The sequence below is a fragment of the Nyctibius grandis genome, chromosome 1, assembly GCF_013368605.1.
Source record: "Nyctibius grandis isolate bNycGra1 chromosome 1, bNycGra1.pri, whole genome shotgun sequence".
Taxonomy (NCBI): Eukaryota; Metazoa; Chordata; class Aves; order Nyctibiiformes; family Nyctibiidae; genus Nyctibius; species Nyctibius grandis.
In genome coordinates this window covers 62,106,320-62,129,800 of record NC_090658.1, presented here as the reverse complement: position 1 = coordinate 62,129,800, position 23,481 = coordinate 62,106,320, and the positions used below count along the sequence as shown (strand labels likewise).

The 23,481-nt window shown below is 40.1% G+C and overlaps 1 protein-coding gene across 1 annotated transcript; it reads left to right on the top strand.

Moving 5' to 3' along the window:
• Positions 1 to 22,743, top strand: PEX3 (peroxisomal biogenesis factor 3). The gene is made up of 12 exons (XM_068418286.1): positions 1 to 144; positions 9,017 to 9,148; positions 10,605 to 10,686; positions 14,898 to 14,941; positions 16,168 to 16,292; positions 17,652 to 17,718; positions 17,817 to 17,871; positions 18,139 to 18,295; positions 19,236 to 19,306; positions 20,142 to 20,264; positions 21,438 to 21,534; positions 21,939 to 22,743. The coding sequence occupies exons 1-12, from the start codon at positions 72 to 74 to the stop codon at positions 22,020 to 22,022; spliced, it is 1,110 nt and encodes a 369-aa protein (XP_068274387.1). The 5' UTR covers positions 1 to 71; the 3' UTR covers positions 22,023 to 22,743.
• The last annotated feature ends 738 nt before the right edge of the window (positions 22,744 to 23,481 follow it).

Genomic DNA, 23,481 nt, shown 5'->3' with positions numbered 1-23,481 from the left:
GGGCCGCTGCCACCGCCCCTTCCGCCGAGGCGGGGAGGCGAAGGGCGGCCGGGCAGGGCTGCGTGTGCAGGATGCTGCGCTCCCTCTGGAGTTTCCTCAAGCGGCACAAGAAGAAATGCCTCGTCCTCGGCACCTTCCTGGGCGGTGAGTGCCCGGCAGCCGGGCCGAGGGAGGCGGTGGGCTCGGCGCGGAGCTGGTCTCGGGGCCGTGGGGCCTCCCCGCTGCCACCGAAGGGTTCCCGGTTCCTGCTGGAGAGGCCCCCTCAGAGGTGGCGCTCGGCCGCTCAGCCCGACGAGCCCCCGGTGGTCAGGCGGGTTCCCCGCTGGTGGGAGAGCTCCTCTGCCCGTCGCGCCGCCCCTACCGCCCGGGCGAGCCCGGTGCCGGCCGCTGGCGTGACAGGCCCGGCGGTGCCGCCGGCCCGGCTGGCCTCGTCTCTGCCGTGGCCGCCGCAGTGGGCGGTGGGCTGTTGCGCAGGGAGCTCCGCGGTGGCGTGGAGCAGCCCTTCGCCTTGCCGGTGACACCGAAACGCCCTCACCGACCGCCTTTGGGAGAGCTCGGGTGGCGGGAGGGTTTTTCTCACAGGCGGGGAGGAAAATGTACGCGTCGTCTAGTAGCTCTGACACACGGGGATTCAAGTGGTCTGGGTGTTCTTATGGCCGGTGTTTGTGTTGGTCTGAGACAACATTTAACCGTGCAAAGTGTGGGTGCTGTTTGTATTACTATTTTTAGGATGGAGGCTGAAAGCCTGTGCTTTTAACCGTGACTTGTGCATTGAGTTGAATTGTCAAATATAAACCAACTGCAGACACAAAACTTTACTGGAGAGGAGGATTTGCATTAATTATTCAAGCCGTTCTTTCTCCCTTAAGGCTCTTGCCTAACCTGTAGGGTAGTTGTGGACTGGTAAGCTCCTCCTTTCCTTGGAGTTATTATAGGGTTATTTTTAGTTGGAATTGGATTTAAAAGAACACTTTGGATCTATCTCTCTGTTTAATAATAAAATGCATATCTGTGCAGCTGGAGATCAGATACTCCTCAAAAGGTACAGCCATGTCTTTGCTTGCTCAGTCGTCAGATCTACTTATATTTTATGCAGATGATACAGAATTAAATATTACAGAGTTGCTAAGAAAAGTTTTTACTTGTTTATACCCACTATAACTTACCTGAAGAGTTACATATTCTGAGGGCTACAGGGTTTTTGCAGTACATTTTCTCTTGTATTCAGGTGAGGTCTCTTGTGAAGGTGAGTTGTATATACTTTTGACTTGCCTTGGTGGTTGTATCCTCTGCATCCTTTCAGCATGAATTCCTTCTGCATTTTTCCAAAGAGTGCCAATTAATACACGGTAATAGGTTAGATGATGGTTACTGAAGTACTTGTCAGACCACTTTTCCAGTTCACCCGCTCACTTGCAGGTTTTCTGACTCTGCAAGTACAGCAGAACGTAATGTTTACGAGTTTCTGAGCTGCCACACTTACAGCCCACCATGTTAAGTAAACAGATTTACTTTAATATACCAGGCTGTAACCTGCAAGCTGTTCCCCCTCCCTTTCAGCTGTCTTTGTGAGAGTGGTGGGCGGACAAATGGGAATAGTAAAAACATCAGTTGTCCCAGTTTCAGCTAGTAAACGTAGGTCAGTGTCCAAGTGGGAAAGCAGATATTGGGGAGCTTGTAGGCTCTTGGTAGTCCTCATAGCCTGAAAGCCTAAACTTATCATGTATAAGCAGCCCTCTGCTAGCCTGCAAACCATCCTAATATCACTGAATTTGCAGCTTTTTCCTTATGATTGGTGCTGTTTATGTACAGTTCAGTGTCACTTTCACTAAAATGCTACTGACTGGATGAAGCACACTTAAAAAATATTCAGGGACTAAAACAAAGTCATTTAAAGTATGACTAATCCATAAAAAACCCAAGATGCTCTTCTAACAAACGTTTCAACTTCTGACTGAAAATACTGAACTATGCTGTCATTGCCTGCAGCATGGATCAAGTACCTGTTTCCTCAGGCCCTGTTATATTTGAGGACTCTGTAGCGAATTGCTTTTTTATATTTGAGATTCTAGTTAATCAGGGCATCCGCAAGCAGGAGAGCATCATTAGCTACCACCAGCTGCAACTTGCACCGTGGTGTTTGAGGGCAACCTGGGAGATGGAGGGATTTGCTGCAGAGTGCTGGGCTACAGTTGTTCAGCAGCTGAATCATGAATGCTTTGGCCATGAACATATTAGTTATGGATCAGACCTTAAAATAACTCCAGGAGCTACGGTAATGCCACCGCCAATGAATCAGAACTCTGAGATCCACAACCAACTCTCCTCCAAAAAAATACTGCCTAACATTGCAAGGTAGAATGCAACTTTACCTCGCTGGTTTTACTTGAAGACAGAATATTTGGAAGTGGCTGAATGATTTAAGAAAAGCATCCAAATCTGCTGATCTAATACCAGAGACTGGAATCTGTCTCTCTCTGGTGTTTGTTTTTTTTTTAAGAGCTGTAGGTGCATTCTCTGGGAAGGAGGATGTAACAAGGAAAATGGGACATCACAGGGTTTAATGATTTTAAGTCTTTAACTAGCACATGGTCAGAGATTAATGTGAATATTTAATGATTCATTAGACAGTACAGCAGAGTCTCTGCATTATTACTGATAAAATGTTGTGTCAGTGTTGTGTTACTGAAGAATTATTGCACCAAAATCTGAGTTGGTTGGTAGCCTTTCCTCTGTTTACTGATATGGATTCCTTGTGCATTATCAGTGGTTGTCATTCTTAGTGTAATTTCTGTCAATTCCGACACTGCAACAATTTTTCTGCTTATGAAGATACAAAACTCATAAAATAAGAGCTCAAACTGAGCGAAAAGCAACTGAAATAGGTGTACTTTTCCCTTAACCATAGAGCAGGGTTGAGAAGACCTCAACTTAGCAAAGACTCTGTACAAACCGTTTCTTCAGAAGTCTGTTCTTTTAGCAATATAAAGTAAATTGCATACTAAAAAGACTTAAATCTCTTCAAGCAAGCAAAACCTAGTGCTCTGGGATCAAATCCACTAGAAATATTTAATGTAGAGAGAGAGCTAGCATGACGGAGCTGCAAGGGTGTGCTATGTTCACTTGTTCTTGTTGGATGGGTAGATTTACCTTAAAGTGGTTTCTATCTCAGTGCTCAAGGCAGATTTCAATGGATATTACAAAATGATTCACTGTTGAAATTCTCTCGTTGCAGTAGAAGAGCAAGTTCAGGGTGTGTCTGCAAGGTATGGTTCTGATTTCAGTGGTGAATGAATTATTGCTCAATTTCATCTGTTGCAACCTTCGGCTTGCAGAAAGAACACTTCAGTTCAGAAGTCTGTCTGCTTAGCAAAGAAAGTTGTCTTGGTTTGTGAGTGAGTGCACAGGTGTTAAATAGGTTTTTGTGGGACTCAGTGGTGCCAAGAGAATAAGGCTTTAGTGCTTTCTTACTTTAAACATGGTTTTCAACCGTAATGGGACAATTAATTGTATGACAGTTGTTGCATGGCTTGCTTGTACATAAGGACAAACCACAACTTACAGAGCTGTCAATGTTCTGGAAGGATGCAGGCTTCTGTGTGTCAGTGCAATTTCTACATAATGAAATTCTTAAAACTGAAAATTTTCCCTTATTTTTTTTTTCTGAGGAAAGTATGGCAGTGAGGGTAAAGGTTACATAGACTTATAAAGAGGTTTCCCGAAAACTTCATGCCTGCTGGTTACCAATCCCAGCCTTCTGTTCCCCTCCGTTCCACTTGTGAAGAAAGGAAAGGGCTGAGGGAGAGGTAAGCCGTAACTTATGTGACGTGAGAAATATCCTACCTGTTTGAGGCCACTGGCATGAATGTGTAAGAGCCTGCAGGTTTTGTAAGCTACTTCCGTTACTTACATGTAGATGGGAAGAGACTATACAATGCTACAGCTGAAGAGGGCTACACAGACAAATTGGAGCATATTTATCTCAATTCACTGTTAAAAGATGAATCAAAGCGTTGCTTCCAGAGGATATGGGTATTGTAGACCCTGGGTGTTCCCAGTGTTGTAGGACAGTGTCATGGTTTAACCCTGTCTGGCAACTAAGCACCACGTAGCTGCTCACTCACAGTTCCTGTCCCCCCCCCATGGCGCGATGCGGGAGAGAATCAGAAGCGTTAAAGTGAGAGAACTCATGGGTTGAGACAAAAACAGTTTAATAATAAAAAAAGGAAATAATAATAATAAAAATTGTAAAGAAAAGCGGGGGATAAATAACAAAGAGCAAGAAAAATAAAGCCCAAGAGAGACAAGTGATGCAAGTGAAAACAACTGCTCACCACCAACCGACTGATGCCCAGCCAGTCCCCGCCCCCGCCAACCTCCCCCCGCCCCCGCCAACCTCCCCCCGCCCCCGCCAACCTCCCCCCGCCCCCGCCAACCTCCCCCCGCCCCCGCCAACCTCCCCCCGCCCCCGCCAACCTCCCCCCGCCCCCGCCAACCTCCCCCCGCCCCCGCCAACCTCCCCCCGCCCCCGCCAACCTCCCCCCCCAGCTTTACATGCTGAGCATGACGTCATATGGTATGGAATATCCCTTTGGTCAGTTGGGGTCAGCTGTCCCAGCTGTGTCCCCTCCCAACTTCTTGTGCACCCCCAGCCTACTCACTGGTGGGGCAGTGAGAAGCAGAAGAGGCCTTGACTGTGTGTCAGCATGGCTCAGCAGTAACAAAAACATCCCTGCGTTATCAACACTGTTTTCAGCACAAATCCAAACCATAGCCCGATACCAGCTACCATGAAGAAAACTAACTCTATCCCAGCCCAAACCAGCACTGACAGCCAACACAAATGTAAATACATTTCACTTTGTAGATCAGTTTTAAAGCAGTATGAATTGTAGTTTGAGATCCTTACTGAGGTTCCTGTACCTGAAGGTTCTGGCATCAGCCGATATAGTCCTAGTTTGTACCACTCATCTGTTTCTGAACCCTCTGTGAATCAGAAGTGTTGGGACTATAGTTGTTTGTATAGTTCACATTTTAACGAAGGCAGAAAAAGGTTTATGTAGAAGTTATCTTTTGGGCAGCCTCATTATTGCTGAATTTCCTTAATTCCTGATTTTGTATGGAACATATGGGAAAGATTCAATATGACTTCCACCTATACAATGGTTTATCTAATTAGGCATGAGTGAAATGGTGCTATCCCATTTTAGCCCATGGGATAAATGACCTCTTATCCCATAGTGAGAGGTAAAATTGAGTTATATTAGCTATTGTAAAAAGTTAGTGTTCACTTTGCTTGTTTATAACAACAGGGATTTTCAAAATGTCAGTTTAGTTTCTTACAGGTACGTTAGCTGACTTGACATGGCAGTTCATAGAATCATAGAATGATTTCGGTTGGAAAGGACCTTAAAGATCATCTAGTTCCAACCCCCCTGCCACAGGCAGGGACACCTTTCCTCTAGACCAGGTTGCTCAAAGCCTCATCCAACCTGGCCTTAAACACTGCCAGGGAGGGGGCACCCACAGCTTCTCTGGGCAACCTGTTCCAGTGTCTCACCACCCTCACAGGAAAGAATTTCTTCCTAATATCTAATCTAAATCTACCCTCTTTCAGTTTAAAACCGTTCCCCCTCATCCTGTCACTACTTGCCCTTGTAAAAAGCCCCTCTCCCACTTTCCTGTAGGCCCCCTTCAGGTACTGGAAGGCTGCTATGAGGTCTCCCTGGAGCCTTCCCTTCTCCAGGCTGAAGAAGCCCAACTCTCTCAGCCTGTCTTCATAGGAGAGGTGCTCCAGACCTCTGATCATCTTCGTGGCCCTCCTCTGGATCGCTCCAACAGCTTCTTATGTTGGGGGCCCCAGAGCTGAACGCAGTACTCCAGGTAAGGTCTCACAAGAGCGGAGTAAAAGGGCAGAATCACCTCCCTCGACCTGCTGGCCACGCTGCTTTTGATGCAGCCCAGTAGGTGGTTGGCGTTCTGGGCTGCAAGCACGCACTACCGGCTCATGTTGAGGTTCTCGTCAACCATCACCCCCAAGTGCTTGTCCTCAGGACTGCTCTCAATCCATTCTCCGCCCAGCCTGTATTTGTGCTTGGGATTGCCCAACCCACATGCAGGACCTCGCACTTGGCCTTGTTGAACTTCATGCAGTTCGCACAGGCCCAGCTCTCAAGCCTGTCAAGGTCCCTCTGGATGGCATCCCTTTCCTCCAGCGTGTCGACCACACCGCACAGTTTGGTTCTTGGGATGTGGCTTTCTGTGGTCTTGCTTCCAGCTCCAAGTGACAGTGTTTTCATGTGATGCGTTCAGCCTGGACCTCTTAGAAGTCTGTGTTATTTTCAAGTCTTCTGAATCAATGCTCTGTGTATCAATATAGATACACAAGGTAGTTCTAAAGTAAAATGTGAACACAGGTGGAGACTGACTCCCAGGCTGGCATCTCCTTGAAATGTCCCATAAGCTGGAGACTTGCAGAGGCTCTGATGCTGCATTCAGGCACAGGTGACCAGTGGGCAGAACTTCATTGTCACAAAGCTGATGATGACAACAAGCCATGCAGTTAGTAACAGAGGCAGTCTGCTGCTGACATCCAGACTTCTTTTTTGTTCATTGGTTTTGCTTAAGCTGTGTAACTTTTACCTTGGTTAACTTCTAATGCATTGCATTCCCAAAGATGAAGAAGATACTGCAGTAAATAACACCTGTGAGTGATGGGTCAAAGTTATGGCTTAGTTCAGGGGAGGGGCAGAGAAATAATCCCAGTAGCAGTTGGTGTTGCATCATTTTAGACAAGTGTCTGGGAACTCCCTGTTAAACCTGGATGACTGCTAATGCAACTTTGGACCCTCACAAGGCACAGCAGTTCTTAGCACAGAGTAATCACACAGCTTTAACAGTCAAGTATTAAGCAATTAGCTGTCTCAATCTTAATTATAAAAGTGCTGCTCCAGCATGTCACTGAAGGGCACGCAAATGATTCTTCTTGAATTGTTTGCATGTGTGCTTCTGTCTTGTGTGTGTCCAGGAGGAGTCTTTTTTTGTACTTACGACTTTTCTGCTGCAAAACCTGGAGTTAAAGGATTTATTTGGGGGGGGAAAAATAAACAAAAGTAGTCATTTGGCCAAATGACTTGTGTGAATGTAACGTGAAAAATGTGGTGGGATAAAATGACTGGAAAAATCTTGTGTTCAAAAATTATTTGCTAATACTAAAAAAATTGTTGCTGTTTCAGTATGTTAACTGCAAAAAAAAAAAATCAGTACCCTGACAGTTGTACTCTAAATTCATATTCTTAGCAGGAACTGATAATTTTTTAGAGAAAAATAATCTAATTGTTATTTATGAAGTGTCATTTTGGTTAACAATTTACAGTGGTAAAATTTCATTTTATGTATATTGAACTGTAATATTAAAGTTTTTATCTAATGGGGTGAATCTTCCACATGACAAATGGTCAGTCTGCCTAAAGGCTGAAGCAACAGAGTGTGACTTCCCCATTTTTATTTTATGAGGCTTTTGGGAAATGAATGGAAGTGACTGTGGTTGTTCCAAACTGGTCTGGCTTGTAGTTGCCTATTAGGAAACATAATGCCAATATGAATAGCCGGAATTTTTGGAATCATAAGTATTGAGGCACAAAGTTGACAAGCCTTTTGAAATACTGATGATAGTTTGGAGAATGCATTGAAAGGTTTTAATGACCTAAAAAATGTAGCTGAATTGAAAATCTTAGTTTTAAAACTTTCAGCATTCAGCAACTGTTAATGCCTCATTCAGTCAGATACTAACTTTGAAATGTGAAAATTGAACTTTGAAGAAAACTATAGCTCTGCATTTACAACTTTTGAAAATGCTTGGGGGAAAAAAATACTTTATTTGATACTCAGATTTCTTCTGTGTACCATTATGGACTTGACAGAGTTGGAGCTGACACTCTGTAGGGGAGTTTCAGTACTTAGGGGATTGCTCCCCAGTGGACAGAAGATGATCAACTTGTACAATAGTCTCTTCTGCTTGGGTTTGTTCCTCCCTTATCTCTCCCTTCCCCCCCACTGCTACCAGTGCATACAGGAGGCAGCAAACAAACTTGATACACAGGAGGTGTTCTGAGAAGTCCTGGGTGGAGGGGGAGAAATTCAGGCAAAGCAGCTTGCAGTGGGCAAAGGTGCCTCCGTTCTCCTGGTATCTTGATGAATGGCTTAGCAAGAGGGACAGGGATGAGGAGAGATGAGAAGAGGCTGGTGGGCAGCCTGGAGAGACCTCTGAACCCATGGTGGTGTGGGAAGAGCAGTTGGAGGAAACTTCAAAGGGATGTAAGTTGGGAGAGGAGGAAATGTAGAGCAAAAATCTTTGGTGGGTCTTTGTGGAAATGGAGATTCATAGTAAGGGTGATGAGGGATGATCACATCCTCAAGGGTAGAATAGTGGGGCAGGAGATAGGAACCAGGCATGATAAGAAATGGTTGAAGCCCCACAGAAGCTAAGGTTCTTCCTATGGACAAGTTTCAGGACCAAATGAAGGAAGTGTTGGTCTGTAACATTTTTTTCTTACGAGTTTTTAAAGACTTGAGTTTTATCTCTAACTTCTGCTAAATTTAGAAAGATATATTTTTTTAAAGATTTCCATTTTCATCCATCTCCAGACCTGTGCATTTCAGTTTCTTTTCTCTATTTGTTTTGTTACCCTACATTTTTTCTCTTCCCAGTATTTGCTTCTATTTAGTACTAGTTGTTCACATTGCAGTAGTACTGAAAATGCCTTCTTTGAAAGGCAAGATCTCTCTTATCAGGAAAGTTTCTGATACTGATTCAAGTTATTACCCTTGACGTTTTAATTAATTTTGAAAAATTATTTCTGAGTATTACTTTGTCAATCAATATTAAAATACTCAAGACCCGCATAATCCTCAAAAAAACCACTATGCACCGTTACGGTTTAAAATCAAAGAAAGGGGCTGAAGGGGCCTTCCTCACATTTTTAAAGCAGCTTGTAATATGAAAATCTCTCTCTAGGAGTCTACTTACTGGGAAAATACGGGCAGAAGAAAATCAGAGAAATTCAAGAACGAGAGGCAGCTGAATACATCGCCCAAGCACGAAGGCAGTATCATTTTGAAAGTAATCAGAGGACATGCAATATGACAGGTAAGATAAGGAAATAGCTACTGTTCTTGATAGGTGGAATTATTTTGGGATTTATACTACATATTGACAGGATGGAAGAAGAATAAGAAATGTAGGTGAATTCCAGACCTTAATTAAAAACTAGTGCATAAATAGAGTCATTTTGCATAATAAAAACAGAATCTGAAGAACAGAGGATTGAAGAGATTTCTAGGGGTCATCTTAACCCTTGGTTTGAATATAGCCATCTGTAATGCATACAAATATACATGCAGGTTACAGTTTTTTGTCACTGCAAGACCCTTTAGGTATTGCCTTAAAGTGCGTGTGGTATTGAGGTGTGAAACAGCACCCAGATTCAAACAATACTGAATTTACAGCAGGATTATTTTATTCATTGTAGCACGTTGTTAGTAAGCTACGCAGAGAGCTTGATGGGTAATTTCTGTTTACAAATAGGAAGCACGTCAGCCCATTAGTTCCTTACATTTTAACAGTTAAAAGGTACTTGACTAGCTGGGGAACAAAAAGTGAAAGTGTTTATATTACAGCACTGGTCTTTGGGTTTTTGGAGAGGAGATTGTAGGGTAGAGTTTAACAAAACCCTTGTCATTCTTGTAAATACAGGCCATTCAAAACTATTTCTATCAAACAAATTGGGCAGCATTGTCTTCTCCTGTTGAAATTTGTAATGGCTTCTTGGGTGGCTGCAAATGCTTTCTGTGCACTGTGTTTACCCTGACATGAAATACCCTGGTATTTCATTTTCATCTTTTTCCATTTTGTAGTGCTGGGATTGATTTTACTGCAAGGACTAAGTTTTTCTTTGCCCTTCGTTGTACAAAGTACCATCTGTCTGGCACCATGCATTCTTGTCAAGATTTTTCATATTTTGTTGTTAGTATTTATTATGTTCTGTGCATGCTTGTTTTCCACTTCTTGTTCCCATTGTATAACAGCAGATTGGACATTGAATCCAATAAAGGAAGTAAAGGATTTTTTAATTGAACCCAACAAAGGAAGTAAAGGATTTGTTCCCACCAGCTTTCTTTTGTTTAAAATGTACCTTTCTCTAGTTCTCTTGTCGGGGAAAAAAACAAACATCAGGTGTTTTTCACATCAGGTGTTTTTCTTTGCATTCGGAGAAATTCAACAGTGTAGGTTTTCACCAGATTTCCTTCTGAGCAGTTGAAGGCACGTGTGTGCAGGATGTGAGTACACATCTGCAGCTAGAGCCAACAAAGACATGTAGCCCTGTAAGGACAGCATTGTGCCCAGGCTCATAGGAGACACACAGGTAATAGCACTTCTGAGTACCCCCAGGGTTTCCTGTTTTGCTTGTCCTCCCAGCTTTGCCTGTTGAACAATGGGATTTACATTGTATAGCAGCTACTGAGTGAGAGCTGGGGATAGATTTATGATGATTTCTTTTTGATGTTAACAGATTTTTTTCTTTTTTTTTTCCTTTTAATAACAGTGCTGTCAATGCTTCCAACGTTGAGGGATGCCTTAATGCATCAATTAAATTCTGAGAGTCTCACATCTCTTCTTAAAAATAGGTAAGACTGTTTTGTTAATTGTGTTAAAAATCACTTGTTTTGATCACAAGATAAGGGTTTTTTTTCAAGTTATATATTTGTAATGTAGAGAGCATGCAGGATTTTGGTTCTGTGTTCCGTTGAGTCATTAGTCTTCAAGTATTTTGAAATCACTACTAAATACTTTGTCATGTTAGGTGTATTTTGATAGGTATGACTGGCATTCTCCAAACATTACAAAAAATAATAGTTCCTTTAAGATGCTGCAATGAGAGCCATGGTTTTTGTTGAAGTGCTTATAAAATACATAAAGTACTTATAGGACCTACTCCTCTCTTAAACAGGACAGAGTACCTTGACTGAGTTGTTGATGTTGTGTTTGTAAAAATGTGTATGTAATTTTATCAAGGTCAGATGTGAATAGGAGTGGAAAATATCCAAGATGAGATTGCAAATGGATGTAAGCTATGAGAAGTAATTTTTTTTTCTTTTGAAGTAGAACAAATAGGGGCATGTCATACATTAAGAGGAATGCTTCCCTGTCAGAAAACACCTTTGGTTTCCTTATAACTGCAGGAACAAATAGCCTATTTTTAAATACACAAATTGCATACTTGATGTATTTAAAAATAGGTATTTTTAAATACATAAAGTGCATACTTAAATGCATAATGTGCATTCTAGCATACCTTAAAAGTAGAGTAAGCTGCTTGGCATTTGGCACAGAGGAAAAGTGTTATGTAGGCAGTTAACACAGGATTTCTGACTCACTCTAGACTGCCTTTCTAGTTTACCTCCTCCTAGCTTATTTCTATAGCTGTAACTTCAGCTGCCCAGCATTTTAATAGATTACCTCTCCAGTCATTGTCTTTTTTCAGTCAAAGAACTCCCACAATGAGGCAGCAGAAGTGGAAATTACAGCCTAAGCAATGTTTTTATAACATTATCTGAGAATTCACAGCTGTAATTCAATGCTATTTACCCCAACCAACAAGAAATTAGGAAAAGTTAATTTTAATGGAATATTTAATATATTTGTCATAATAAGAGTTTTACTCAATGAAAAATTAACCTGAATGAACAAGAGATCTTGTGGATCACCGGATTTGTCTTCTGGACTGTACAGCAAAACAGTCTACAAAGGCCTGTTATCCTTTGTTCAATGGTGAAGACATGTAATGCCTTAGTTTGTTCTCTGTAGCATGCATTCTTTTATCAAAATATATCTGGTGCCTCTAGCTTGTTTGACTAGTTGAAGCAGTTTATCGGAACAGTGACACACTTCTGAATTCCAATAATCCCAGTGAAAATAGAGATGAGACTTTTTGATATTGTTATGCATTTCTGAAAACAAATAATTTTTAAAATGCTGGTTACATGCAATATCCTGTAAGCATGGATGTCCATTTAGAGTGTGTGTTACAGTGGAGTTTGTGTCTTAATGTTTCCTTTCTTATAGAATCATAAAATTGTTTTGGTTGGAAAGGACCTTTAAGATCATCGAATCCAACCATTAACCTAACACTAGGTTTTGACTTATGCTGAGCAAGTTTTAACTAGATGCTTGAACTGAAAAGGTAGAGAAGGGGTTGGGAAGGCACAGATCATGGAATGAGCCATCAGGGATCATTCCATTTTGAAGTGAGTCTTTGAAGAAGCTCTGCATTCTTGTGCTACACATGGAGGTATAGATTTGTTTTCTTTCCACTTTGATTTGCAAAGGTGAATCAAAGGGCTCCAGACCTTTGGGTGCCTTTGTTGTTGAATATACAAAAGAGTAGGTGTGGAGATTTACCTTTCTTAATGTCCTGGAAAAATGTATTCTTTTTCTCACATGATCTGTGTTATGACTTAACGTGTTATGGATCTATGTTATCATGTTACAGATCGTGTTATGGCTTAGGTAAAGTCCTTTAACTTAAAATCCATTCACTTCCTTAAATTCAAACCCTTTTTACATTGTTTTAGTAATTTGGGGTGGCCAGTGGTAGGTTGGGTGTGTAATCAGGCTGAAGTCTTCAGTCTTCTAAAGAAACTTTTAAAGAAGGAGCAGTGCACAAGAGCACAGATGTTCTTGCTCTGTCTGTCGTCCTCTTTTCGAAACAGTGTGATTGAATGAGATGATGTGAAGTACCTGCTGCTGTAGCCTTGCAGATGTCGCATATCTCCCACCTATTCAGCACTTAGCTTTATTCCAAATATTTATTTTGTTGTTCGCATTGCTTTTTGCTTCCATAGCAGGTAATGCTTTTCCAAAGAAATAAACATGAAATAAAGTTTTGAGTAGCAGCTGAGTCTTAGTAAATTGCAGCAGATGAACACTGAAAAATCCATTTCTGCTGTTAGGCTTCATACTTGCAGACTTAAACTGTTACCTGCGTGTTGCCTTATGTTGTGAGGAGAAACTTTGTAAGCATGAGCTCTAGAAAATGTTTTGACATAATAGGTGCAAATGTAGTTGGCTGACGTTGATATATTGGCTTCTCTTTCTCTCTTCAGTTGGCATGGAAAACTTACCACTCACAAGTAACAAACGTGATTTTGAGTCCTGTTACGTGTTTTATCTATAGAAATATTACTGTATTTTTTTAACAGTCTTCTCTTTGTTTTGCTTTAGAATAGCTTTTAAAACTGTTGATTTAGCTTGCAAAAAGAGAAGTGTGTAAACTGTTTTTGTATGTGCCATGGATCCTTGTATCTCTTCCAGCTATTCTTTCTTTGATCTGTCTTTACTTTTTGGAGTTGTAGACTTAACAGTTTATCACATCAGTTCATTCGCATTATTTGATAGCAGTGAGCTTAAGAATTCATTGTTTATGTAAATGATATAATGGTCACACTAATGCCAAAGTCCATGTGTTGTGCCTATAAAGAGAAATTATTTCTGGTGAAAAGTGTGTTATTTTTTTATAAACTAGGTTGCTGTAAAGTCTAGGTTAATCTGAACTATCAGCCCTAAATTTAAGTGTTAATTTTGATCCTAAGAAATTACCAAATGTTTCTCTAAGTGACTTTCACAAATTATTTCTTCCATGATAGATACACAGTAGCCATTCTTTACTGACAGAGCTTAATAGGCAAGAATGGCTGATGAAACTTTGTGGATGGTTAGCTTGCTTTTATCTCTGCTACTGCTGCTATATTGCTAACATTACCTCTGGATAGTAGCTATAAATATGCAATGTACCTTAGGCAGTTCAGGTCACAGAATCACAGAATCAACCAGGTTGGAAGAGACTTCTGGGATCATCGAATCCAACCATTGCCCTGACACCACCATGTCAACTAGACCATGGCACTAAGTGCCATGTCCAGTCTTTTCTTAAACACATCCAGAGATGGTGACTCCACCACCTCCCTGGGCAGCCCATTCCAATGTCTAATGACCCTTTCTGAAAAGAAATTCTTCCTAATGTCCAACCTGAACCTCCCCTGGCGAAGCTTGAGGCTGTGTCCTCTTGTCCTATCGCTAGTTGCCTGGGAGAAGAGGCCGACTCCCACTCCACTACAACCTCCCTTCAGGTAGCTGTAGACTGCAATAAGGCCACCTCTGAGCCTCCTCTTCTCCAGGCTATCTGTGCAATCTACAGTCTTGCTCTTTTGACTGCAGAATATATAAAATTTTAGGAATTGGGTCAAAAAAGTAAATGTACCTCAACAAAAAAAGAAAGATCATCTTGCATTTGTGTGGATGGCGCAAGACTTCTTTTCCACAGATGGTCATGATCTCATTGTTTTTTGGTGGTTAAATCTGAACATTAAAACCAAGTCAGGCAATGGTAAATCTTGCAAGGAAGTAGGATATATAAATTCTGATCCTGTGCTTCTTATGCACAGGTAGATACAGGAAGTCATACTGAACTGAGGTCTACATTAAATATATACAGGATCAAGGCCCCAGAAAAGACCAGTTAGTACCATCAGTGGGCTTTTTCTGACTGCTTGGCCTAGTAACTCAAAATTGATAACATAAGTGTATAATTGATATCGCTAAATACTACATTTATACATTAAAGTTTGAATATCTTTTCTGTGACTTCGTAGTGTATTGTTTATATACTGCTTTCTTAAAAGAGGCAAATCAATGTAGACACGAGTCTGACCTGAATAATTATAGTAGCTAAATGAGCTCGCCTTAGAGCACTGCTGTTTCATTTAACATACTTAGTAATTTCCAGCGAAAATATACTTACTTTCAAAATGTTTAATATTTCCATTTATGTTTCCTGCAGGCCACCAAACAAGTTAGAAATATGGGAGGATTTAAAGATAATAAGTAAGTGGAAATTAAAGATTCCCATCTGCATAATATTTAGCATAAATTTTAAATGTCTTTCACACCCTTTAAAATGCACACTTTACGTTGGGTTGTTGTTTCAGTAGATATGAGGATAGTGTAACACACTACGTGACAGACCTCCTCCCTGCACCCCATGCCCCCCCAGAATCTCCTCATGGAGGAATTTTTCATAGCCCCGGGGGAAGTTAGAAGCTCAGAGATAAAGGTGAAGATTTCTATTGGCTTTCATGTTACTCCACACAAGAAAACTTTGTGAAAACTTTCTGTACCATCACAGAAAAATCAGTCTAGTTTTTCAGAAAGTTCTATGCTGAAGCTAACGGAAAACATCAATCAGAAATGTAGGCCAGCCCTGACATGGCCAGTAATTTCCTCTTTTCAAGCTTGTTTGAGAGAACCACTGTAGAAGTGGTTATAAACCCTTTGGTTCATCTTTTTATTTATTGGCTGATGGAAGCAGTGGAAGGGAAGGAAGAAATGAGAAGTCAGATAATTATGTAGTGAATACTACTGAGCTTTTTTGACTACTTTTGATTCCTTGGTACCATTTGTTATCCCTACCACCTCCCTGGTTTTGTCTTTCCTTCCTTTTGGTTTTCTTTCTCCTTTTTACAACGCCTTTACAGATCCTACTTCTGATTCAGCTCCTTTTCTTCCCATGTCCTTGCTACTCAGCATTCATCCATATTTATTCATGTCACTTCTTCCACACGGCCTCTGTTGCGTAGTGGCTGGTAGCTGATGCTCATTTTAATTTTCTTTCTTTAGATATTAGCTGCTCCTGCCTTAGGTAACTTTTTTCCCAAGCCACTGTTATGCCTTCCATGTCTTAATCGCATGACAAGGGCTAACAAACCGTGTGTATTTCCTGGCCTAATGAAGAAAGATGATTTGACAGTACATCCATTTTCCTTCTGGAGCAACTTTTCTATTTCTTTTTTCCCCAAATAACTTGTGTAACGTGCAAAATTATATTAATATAGGACTTTAAATGGGACACTTTAGATGTAGCTCCAGCACATACTAGACTCATGACCATGTTGGGTATGTGTTGTGAAAATGTGTGTTATGACAATCAATGAGAGAAATGTGACTGTGTATTTAAAAATCATCAGCACTTCTTGAGTCTTGGAGAGCACTCTCCCTCCTTGACTCACCCATATTTCTTTGACTTTGAAGTTATTTCGTTGTCTCTTTTCAAGGTTTCACAAGAAGCATTGTAGCTGTGTATAGTACCTGTATGCTAGTAGTTCTTTTGCGAGTCCAGTTAAATATTATTGGCGGTTACATCTACCTAGATAATGCTGCACTCTGCAAAAATGGCACAGTAAGTTTCTTGTTTTGTTTCAAAAATAGAACTTCCACTTTCTTGGAAGTGAAAAGATTATTTAGTGAGAGATAAAAAGGGCATAGCTTAGGAGTGTTAGAATGAAAGCAAGAGTTTTTATAAGGGTAGGAGATGTGGAAATGTTGCTGGAAGTAAGATATATTGATGTGTTTTAATAGCCTCTAAATTGGGATGATTTGATGATACTCTTGCTTAACAAAATAACTAGCAATACCGAAGAATACCTTTTGTCCGCATTTGTATTGCCTAAGAAGGTTACTTTGTATCTAAACGCCAACATAAAATAATTAATTTGCTTTCGTTAATTTTTTTGTGAAGCAGTAATACTGTGTGAATGATACAAGATACATATGCAAATATATATAAATGCTTAGGTCTTCCTAGCACATATATTAATTCCCCCAGTTAAATTTTCCTAGGATTAAAGAAGAAGAATGTTGTCTTTGAAATTTTTTTTAACTCCAAAAGGCCACCTACCTAAATGTCTGTTGGTGGAGCCAAGCAAGGTAGAAAGACTTGGGTTTTGTTTATATCGTCTATCTATCACTGCTCAATAAAAACAGATCAATCCCACAATAAGCAAGTACCCATTGTAGAGAGTAAGATCTGCAAATTGTTGGACGGCATATCTAAAAACAATGGATACAAACTTTGATTAGTTCTCATATTCGCCCTGTGATAGCTCCTGCTGAGAGTCAAGGAACAGCATGTCAAGGCAGGTCTGAGAAAAGTTTTCATGAGGGAGGCCAGGGTTGATGGAGGTCATGCTTCATTGTGTAAAACCTGAAAAAGCTTTTTTAAAAGGGCAAGATGAGTTTGGACTAGGAACGTGTTTCCTTTCTGTTATTTTTCCAATAGAGAAGTGGGTTGACAGGGCCAACTGTGAGGCACTCCGCTGGAGCAAACTGGGATCCTGTCTCAGTTCCTGAAAGCTTCTTTGCTATCAGATAAGCTTTTGTTAGGGTTGAGCATAAATATCCTATTCCACTAGGTTTAATTTTCGGGGTGGTGGAGGGTCGAGTTTCACCTGCAATGCTTTTTTTTAAGAGACTGTCCTACATATGAATGAAAAGGTCAGAGATTTTTCTGTGCTGCTGAAGATGGGAGAGAGCTCTGTATAGTATTAAAGAGAAGAGTGCCAGAGGACTTATGAAGGATCCATGGATTGATGGCAGGAAGAGAGTCAGAAGCTAGAGAGTTGTGTGAGAAGGGGGGAATCCATTGCTGCAGGGTATTATAAAGAATAAGGAAATTGGACGCAACAGGTTTGAAATTATTTTTGTGTTGTTCTTTACTGTTGACATGTCACAGAACTGTTTATTCTCTTTTTCCCCACAGACACCACTAGCTCCCCCTGAAGTTCAGCAGCAATATTTATCAAGTATTCAGCATCTTTTAGGAGATGGTATGATGCTTATTATAAGCTAACTACACTTAGAAACCACTACTTGTTCCAAACTTGAGCAAATCTTTAGAATAATTTTGTCACTTTTCTTGTTCTAGGGCTGACTGAGTTAATAACTATTGTTAAACAAGCTGTGCATAAAGTTTTTGGAAGGTAAGAGTCTGTATTTCTCTGTGGTTAGCTTTTAATCTTTATCGTGATGACTGTTCCCAAAACAATGAATTTTATTAGAATTAAGAAAAATGAAGGCGTACCAACTTTTTCCAAAAGTGTTTTTATTATAGCAGACTATGTCTGCCAGTACAAACCAATACAGCAGACTGGGATCCTGTTACTTGTGAGAATGTTATTGGTACCAGAGAACAGAGCATCCTTATCCATTTTGCAATCAAGACTGAAGTCTTTTTTTTTCCTTTCCAGTATTTCCCTTAAGCACACCCTCTCTCTTCTGGACCTGGAACAGAAACTTAAAGATATCAGGAAAGTAGTGGAACATAAAGATACAGATCAGATTGCATCTTACTCTCCCTTATGTCATTATCTGATGCCAGATGAAGAAAACCCCTTGGCTACCCAGGTACTTTTTCCAGTTTCTTTCACCTACCTTTTTTCGTTCTGCATGCTTTGTTTGTTTGTTGTGGGGAGGGAAGGGTGCATAACAGTCCTCTAGTTGTACCATGGCATCTGTATCTTTAATAAATGGCAATGCCTCTTCCATCATAAATCAAGTGTCCTTATCTCTTTAATCTAGGCAAAGTAAAGTTGTACTTTCTTCGGATTTGATTGAAAACAAGTGTCATCCTCAGAATGTTGGCTCTGAGCTTGGAGAAACAGCCCAGTTACTGCTTTTAGCCTGTGACGTATGCTGTAACACAGTGCAGCTTAACTCAGCCCTAAGCTAAATTGTATTACCTTGCACTTGTGTACCAGCAAAGATCATGGACAGCTGTAGCATCTTGGCTGATGCATAAGAAGGTGGTGGTGTGCTGAGTTCTTTGTTGCGTTGGGCTGGAAAATGAACAGGAGTCAAGAGAAAGGTCTATTTAATCTCAGTTGTAACATTAATCTCCTAAATTTTCTAAAGGTGTTTGTCTCCATCCAGACCACAAGTTGGAGACAGCTCATTCTTAACTTGATATTATACTGGTATAAAGAATAAACTTAGGCTTCGGTGTGTGACTACATGCACTTATCCCTTTAACTTAATCTGATATGCAGGGTTTATTTCAGTTTTGGAGGTCAGAAGTGGAAAAAGTACTTTGTGCAATTAGTCTGGTATTTCCTGCTGATAGTGTTTTTAGTAAAAAAAAAAAAATCCTACAGTGACCATTTAAAAGGAGAATTAGAACACAAATTATAAAGAATCTGATTTATGACAATAAGTATTTTCTTTTAAATAGATTTGACTTATACATCTTGACTTAATTCCATGGTACAGAACTCTTCTATTTCTACTCTTATTTTTATGGTTGCCTATGGATTTCTCACTAAATAGTGTCTGTCTTTACTTTTTCCAGGCCTGTGGACTCACAGAAAGAGACATTGCTACTATTAAATTACTTAGTGAAACTAGAGATATGCTAGAAAGGTATAGAGAAATATCCTGTATTCATATTAAACTTCTCACAAGTATTGTTTGTGTAAGACAACTACTTTCATATAAAAAGCTGTCAGCTTTCATTTGCAAAATGTGACCAATCTGCTGCATTAAAATTTTATATCCACTAGTTGTAGGCTGGGATTTTCAAAATTTGAGAGCTCTGAAACTCATAAGAAATAATCGTGCCTTAATGAGATGACCAGGATGTCCTTCCCAGTCAGACCCCCTTATCTCTTCCTCACCTTTTGTGTAGTTATGCGGGAACAGAGGAGTACTTCTCTTCTGCTAAAGCAGGGTAAATTGAGAGTAATTTTATTGGATTTACTTGCTTTGATAAAATGAACACCAGCTTTAGCTTATCAGAATTTATTTTTATGCATGGTTTTGAGAGTGGTTGTATGCATCCTTTTACCAGCAAGCTACCGAAGTGAGGCTTCTGTAATAAACGTTGAATATGAGGGAATTGAGCCAAATGCCAAACTATTCTTACAATTTAGCTGCTAGAGATCTGGGGCATTTTAAGGATGTATTCTATGTATTACTTAGTAATACTTCTATGTATTATTTGGTAAAAAAGAGAAGCGAGGAATGCTTTAGATTTATCTGGGTTTTAGTAATCTCAGGGTAGAGTGTAGGTTGTTGATTGGTTTGCTGTGGAGTTACTGGGGAGCTGGTCTTTATTGAGGTGGCTACACTAATGGACTTTTATCTGGGTCATACATCTTCCCTTTTGGGAGGGACATCCGTAACACTGAGTACTTGCTGAGTATTTTAGTTTGAAAAAATAAATCCCAGGAGTCAAACCATTTATTTCTTTTTTCAGTCCAGACTTCAGTACAGTTTTGAGTACGTGTTTAAACAGAGGATTCAGTCGACTGCTGGACAATATGGCGGAGTTTTTTAGACCTACTGAACAGGACCTCTCTCAGAATGGCTCTGTAAATAGGTAAATGTTTTCTTTTGTTGTGGTTCTCATGTGAATAATGCTCTGGGTTCATAGTGAATTCCAAAAAAGGCTATGGATTTTTTGCCTACTTGAAGTTCTCATGCTGGAAATAATTCTGCTTCTTGCTTTCAAAGAACAAATGCAGTCTCCTCCCTTTGGTCAAGTAGACAGCTAGGAGTATTGCATATTTCTTCCCACCCATGAAATTGCTAGAATTTACATGAGGTATCTTTCCCACCATTACTTGCAGATCGAAAAGTAGCAATCAGAAGACCTATACCTTCCGCTTTTTGCCCACACTGTACCAGCAGACTGCCTTTCTAGCTAAGCAGGATTTACCCCACTGGTGGTGACTACTGAAAGATGTACCACAGTACCTCCCCTGGGAGGAGGATCGTGTGCCCCTACAGTTAGCAGATAAGCTCTGTATGCCCCAGACTGACTGTCGGTTGCCGTAGTCCCCAAGGAAGGTGGGCGTTACCATGATTCTCCAAATACACGTAGCCAAAGCACTTACAGAGCTTTTGGTTCTTCACTGGTGTGCTGGAAAAAAGATATTAACATTCAGGATCTTCTGCCTCTTCCTAGAAGACTGTTTAAAAATAGCTTTTATTGTGAAGGAAACTTTGGTTTTAAACAGTGCAGTGAGAGTGTTAGAAATCCAAAAGCTGAGTTCAAATCCTTGAAGTATGATTTCTAAAATATTAAAATTAAAACCTTGAATAGTAACTGGTTTTATGTGTGTTTGTTTTAATAACTGATGGCTTTCAAAGTAATGTTTTTATTTAAATATATACCATTTACATTCACCTGTAGTTTGCTGTCTGACCTAAGCATGGTTAAGAGTTTGAACTAGTGTGAGACTGCAGACACACACACCCCCACCATCACACACACACACATAAAGACTCTGGCTAAACTGTGTTTCTCTTGCCTGAGAAGCAAGTGTGAAACTGTGTGTAACAGGAACACCAGCTGAAACTTGCTTTGGTACTTCTCTGTATTAAATGAAAGACTTGATAGGGGAAAAAAAACTTCATTTGCACATTTTAGTTTGCAGTCTTCCAACTCGCACTTTTGAAGTAGTAATTATTTAAAATTGTAATAATCACAGTTTAGTGGCTTTGCTAATGTCAGAGCAGGTCTGAGTCAGTATTTTTTGTTCTTTTCTAGTCTTTCCAGTGTCAGTCTTCCTTTAGCCAAGATAATTCCAATAGTAAATGGACAGATCCATTCAGTATGCAGTGAAACACCCAGTCACTTTGTTCAGGTAAGAATCTTGCTTATTTAAAGTATCCCAAGTGAAATTTTGACATGAATGTTGTATATTTCTTTTTAATAACATACTTCATTCTGTTTAATTTCAGTGGCTTTAAAAAAACAAGTAGAAACCAACTGGCATAACTTAAACTTTTTATAAATTTGTATCTTCCAAAAACATGCTATTTTTCTAGAACGTCTTCGCTCTGCTAAACTCTGCAGAAGCACAAAACGGTGTCTCGAGTTGGTTCCACTTGCAGTTCTGCCCACAAACCTTTCTAAAGCAAGAAATTTGAGTTAGATCTCTGTGGGAGTGCCAGGTGCTTTTCTCATAAGGAATGATGTACTGCAGCAAAACCAGAGTAGTGGTGGATGCGTTTGATTAAGTAAATTTATTCTTTAAATTTCTTCCAGGACCTGTTGATGATGGAACAAGTGAAAGACTTTGCTGCTAATGTTTATGAAGCTTTTAGTACCCCTCAGCAACTAGAGAAATGAACGGCACATGTATAGGAATAGATCATGTATTTATAACAAATCCCTCATGACTACTGCTGAGACTTGGGTTCATTTTATACTGGTGTAGGAGCAGTAGACCAGCAGAAAGAACATTCTGAAAAAACTGGGAGTGAGCCCATATTTGTTCTAACAGAATTCTGTTTCAAACACCCATTAAAAATATTCTTGTTGAAAGAATCATTGTATATTAAGACTTTTCTATTAAAAAAGTGGTTAAACTCTTCCATAATTCCTTTGATTATTTTTATTGCATCTGAAAGGCATCTGGTGGCAGTATTACAAGAAGTTTCTAAAAAACCCATTTTGTTTGCCTGGGGTGTCTAAGTTTTGGAGAAAACTAATGACAGTGATCCAAGAATAGCACAGACTAGCAGAATGAAGTAAGGCTCCTTTCTTCTTCTCCCAAATTTTTCTTTTTATAAATGAAAACTCTTTTTGTCCTTAACTTTACAAATGTTATTCCAAGGAGTCTCAGTCTTCGGAAAGCTTTTGCCAACTGATGCACGTTCCTCTTGAACAAGCTGAGGAGGGGTGCTCTCTCTGTTACTTCACACTAAAGGAATGTGGATTTTTAGAAGTTCTCTTGTTTATGCTGTTCAAACAGCTACACTGTACACATTAACTTGTAAATATTTTATCTTAATTTGTATTAATTTTGAGCCCAATTGTCTGTATTGTAATAAAATATTTTAATGTAAAATGTGTGCGTGTATTAACATTACTAGCAGGAAAGGCAATAAGCTCCTTTGGCCCATCATTTAAAATCTTGACATAGTTGAAAGAATGAATTCAACTTATACAGTGATAGTTTTGCACATATTAACATTACTCAGGAAAAATAAACCTTTGGTCTCTACACTGAACAGTTCATGCTTGTTGTGGTCCCATACTTCACCCTGCAGGTCTGTCCCTATAAATGGGACGTGATGTTTGGGAATTTTTCAAGCTGGATGCAGTCCACCCTCCGCTTAAGATGTTCTTGTCTCTTAGCCAAAGTTGAGGATCCCTAGCAACTCCTGCTTATTTCAATGATGGTAACTTCCTAAAAAAAATAGAAGTCTATGTTTTGTTTACCAGTCCACAGAAGGCACCCTGGTAACTGTGTAAAAACAATGGCTGTAAACAAGAGTCAGCTTTAACCATGTAAACTTATACAAAACAGCAAAAAACCCTCACGCTTTACTTATATCCCAATAATGGACAGAATTCCTCAACAGTAGGAACATGTAAAACTAATGACTTCTATGATGAGAAATGAAGATGTACATCGCCCAGAGAGTGGTGGTGAACGGGGCAAAGTCCATCTGGCAGCTGGTCACTAGCGGTGTTCCCTAGGGCTCAGTTCTGGGGCTGGTGCTGTTCAATATCTTTATAGATGATCTAGACGTAGGGATTGAGTGCACCCTCAGTAAATTTGCAGATGACACCAAGCTGGGTG